General features: G+C 54.0%; 2 protein-coding genes across 3 annotated transcripts; one reads left to right on the top strand and one right to left on the bottom strand.

Moving 5' to 3' along the window:
* Positions 1 to 173: 173 nt before the first annotated feature.
* Positions 174 to 764, top strand: KVP17_003574 (uncharacterized protein; the record flags this gene model as incomplete). Its single annotated transcript, XM_068521039.1, has 1 exon — positions 174 to 764. One exon carries the CDS (start codon positions 174 to 176, stop codon positions 762 to 764), a length of 591 nt encoding a protein of 196 aa, XP_068375516.1.
* An 86-nt stretch (positions 765 to 850) lies between these two features.
* On the bottom strand, positions 851 to 2,752 carry KVP17_003573 (uncharacterized protein; the record flags this gene model as incomplete). Of its 2 annotated transcripts, none has more annotated exons than XM_068521038.1 (2): positions 851 to 1,165; positions 1,195 to 2,752. In XM_068521038.1, coding segments are annotated over 2 exons (1,873 nt in total), but the record flags the coding sequence as incomplete, so codon positions are not given.
* Between the last annotated feature and the right edge of the window lie 89 nt (positions 2,753 to 2,841).

Raw genomic sequence — 2,841 nt, 5'->3', positions numbered from 1 at the left:
AGGAATGGTACGGCTGGCACTTCCCCGAACTTGCCAAGATTGTCAGCGAGAACGCAGTGTTCGCCAAGGTCGTTAGGGCAATTGGATTCAGAACCAACACGAAACATTGCGATCTTAGTGAGTGTGTACCGGATGATATCGAGGTCGAGGTAAAACAGGCAGCCGAAGTTTCCATGGGAACTGAGATCGGCCAGGATGACTTGAACAAGATTTTTGACCTGGCGGATACTGTCCTCGAGCTGACGGAGTACCGTGCCTCGCTAGCCGACTATCTTAAGTTCCGTATGGAGGCAATCGCTCCTAATCTTACTTACGTCGTGGGCGAACTGGTCGGTGCGAGATTGGTTGCGCACGCTGGAAGTCTCGTGAACCTGGCCAAGTTCCCCAGTTCCACTGTTCAGATTCTTGGAGCTGAGAAAGCTCTCTTCAGGGCTTTGAAGACCAAGAAGAACACTCCCAAGTACGGCCTCATCTACCATGCTACTCTGGTGGGCCAGTCAGTGCCCAAACTCAAGGGGAAGATCTCACGAACGCTAGCCGCCAAGCTCAGTCTGGCCTGCAGGGTGGACGCGCTTGCCGACTCGAACGACGTGACGGTGGGTATGGAATGCCGGGCCTTCGTAGAGCGGAAGCTGGAACAGCTCAGCGACCAGGCCGCTCGCGACCAGACCACGTCCTTTGCAAAGCCAGATATGCAGAAGTACCAGCCCAAACGCGCCCGCGACATGGGTGACGAGTCTGCCAAGAAGCGAGTGAAGGCGTGAAATCGGTGTACTCTACTGAATACGTTGCGATGTGAGCGTCCCAGAACACCTGCTTGAGTCATTACGCTGGGAAGGGATCGCCTTTCTTAGGGAACATCTTTCTTGTTGAACGGAGCCCCCTTCTTAGGAACATGTTTCTTGGTGACGCCCTTCTTCTGAACATCCTTCTTGTTGTCGGGAGCTTCCTTTGGGACATCCTTGTTGACGGGAGCTTCCTTTGGGACATCCTTGTTGACGGGAACCACTTTCTTAGGGAAGTCTCTCTTGGTGACGGGAGCCTCCTTAGGAACATGTTTCTTGGCGATGCCCTTCCCTTCCCTTAGGATATCATTCTTGTTGACGGGAACCCCTTCCTTCGGGACATCCTTCTTGTTGACGGGAGCTTCCTTTGGGACATCCTTCTTGTTGACGGGAGCTCTTCCTTTGGGACATCCTTCTTGTTGACGGGCCTTGGGACCTTCTTGTTGACGGGAACCTTCGGGATATCGTTCTTGTTGACGGGAATCCCTTCCTTTGGGACATCCTTCTTGTTGACGGGAACCCCTTCCTTTGGGACATCCTTCTTGTTGACGGGAACCCCTTCCTTAGGGACGTCTTTCTTGTTGACCGGAGCCCTGTTCTCCGATTGATAATCCACTTGGAAGTTAACGTCATTCTCCCCCAGAGGGCCCTTAACCACCAGATGAGGTGCGAGGCGGACCATCCAATCGGGCTCTATAGGAGTGCATTGATCAAGGTGAAGTCGATTCCCCAAATGTACCGCGTCCGTGAACACTATCCAAGGACAGGCTGAACGACGACAAATGCCCACCGTGGCGTAGTCGGTGGCCATCAGTCTGTACTTAGATGCAGAAGACGCATCCTTTCTGGCCGCATTTCGAATGAATCCAAAACAGAGCGCTTGTCGCACGAGTCTCAGGTCGCCTCGGCACGAAGCCAGGGGGATCCCTACCTCCGTGCAGACCCGACGCAGCTGACATCGAGATTGGTCGACACGTTTCATACCAACAAGGCAAACTCCCCGTTCAAGAGCCCAGTCCCGGCAGGTCTTCGTTGGCAGCCGGCTCACCCGCCTCCACGACCAGTGCAGTTTCAGCAGGTCTATCGGACTGTTGAAAGGAGGCGCCATGATGTCTCTCGGTGGCGGGGTCTCTGGCATGGGGAAGAGAGATTCTTCTTCCAACATGGCCGCGATGGTCAGTAACTCTTCTGAGCACCCGAGCTCTCCCGACTTCAGCAAGGCATTCGTCAGCCGGGGCGGGAGTGGGAATCTCGACATCAGCCGCCCCCGATTTGTCAGGTTGTCGCCTTCGTCAAAGGCTTCCATCTCGCGAAGGAAACAACGGGCAACAAAGATCGCTCCTGGCGAAGGGCTATCCAGGAGGTCTTGGAGGAGGTCAGGGCAACCCGCGCTATTCAGCAGTAACAGAGTGGCCGAGAGGTCACAACGGAGGACCTCTGGTCTACATCGGTCTTTAAACGTCTTGTAGGCTTTTTTGGTGTAGATTCGGTACGCCATTCCGGGTCCCGTTCTGCCAGCCCGACCCTTGCGCTGCTTGGCGCTGGACTTGCTGACATACTGTAGTCCTAATTTGCGAGTCTGAGTCTTCCAGTCGTACTCTGCAACCTTGACGACTCCGCTATCAACGATGTATGTGATGCCAGGAATGGTGATTGAAGTCTCCGCAACATTTGTCGCTACGACAACTTTCCTTTTGCCCTTGGGAACATCCTCAAATACTTTGCGTTCCTGAAGTCGATCTAGCCGAGCAAAACACGGCAACACAACCATTTGGAGAGGGGCCTTCCCAAGGAACTCCTGCTGCAGACCCTCCAGGACATAGCACATGCACGTCACGTCCTTCGCGCCTGCTAGGAACACTAGAATGTCCCCTCTATCTTTGGACAGGTGAATGTCCACGACCGTCTTGATGCACTCAATAACATGGGTCTTAACGTACTTTTTCAAACCAACGTCAAACCCCTGCCTGTGTTGGGTCACAACCTCGTAGGCGCGACCTTCTACATATAGAGGCAGCGGAGCTCCTATGAAAGCCCTGATTCGGTCTGATTCTGT

This window comes from the organism of the source record quoted next (assembly GCF_019968985.1).
Source record: "MAG: Porospora cf. gigantea B chromosome Unknown PgB_NODE_3125_length_2841_cov_114.183, whole genome shotgun sequence".
NCBI classification, from domain to species: Eukaryota; Apicomplexa; class Conoidasida; order Eugregarinorida; family Porosporidae; genus Porospora; species Porospora cf. gigantea B.
The sequence above is the reverse complement of the archived record's forward strand: the minus strand, read 5'-3'. Positions and strand labels throughout refer to the sequence as shown.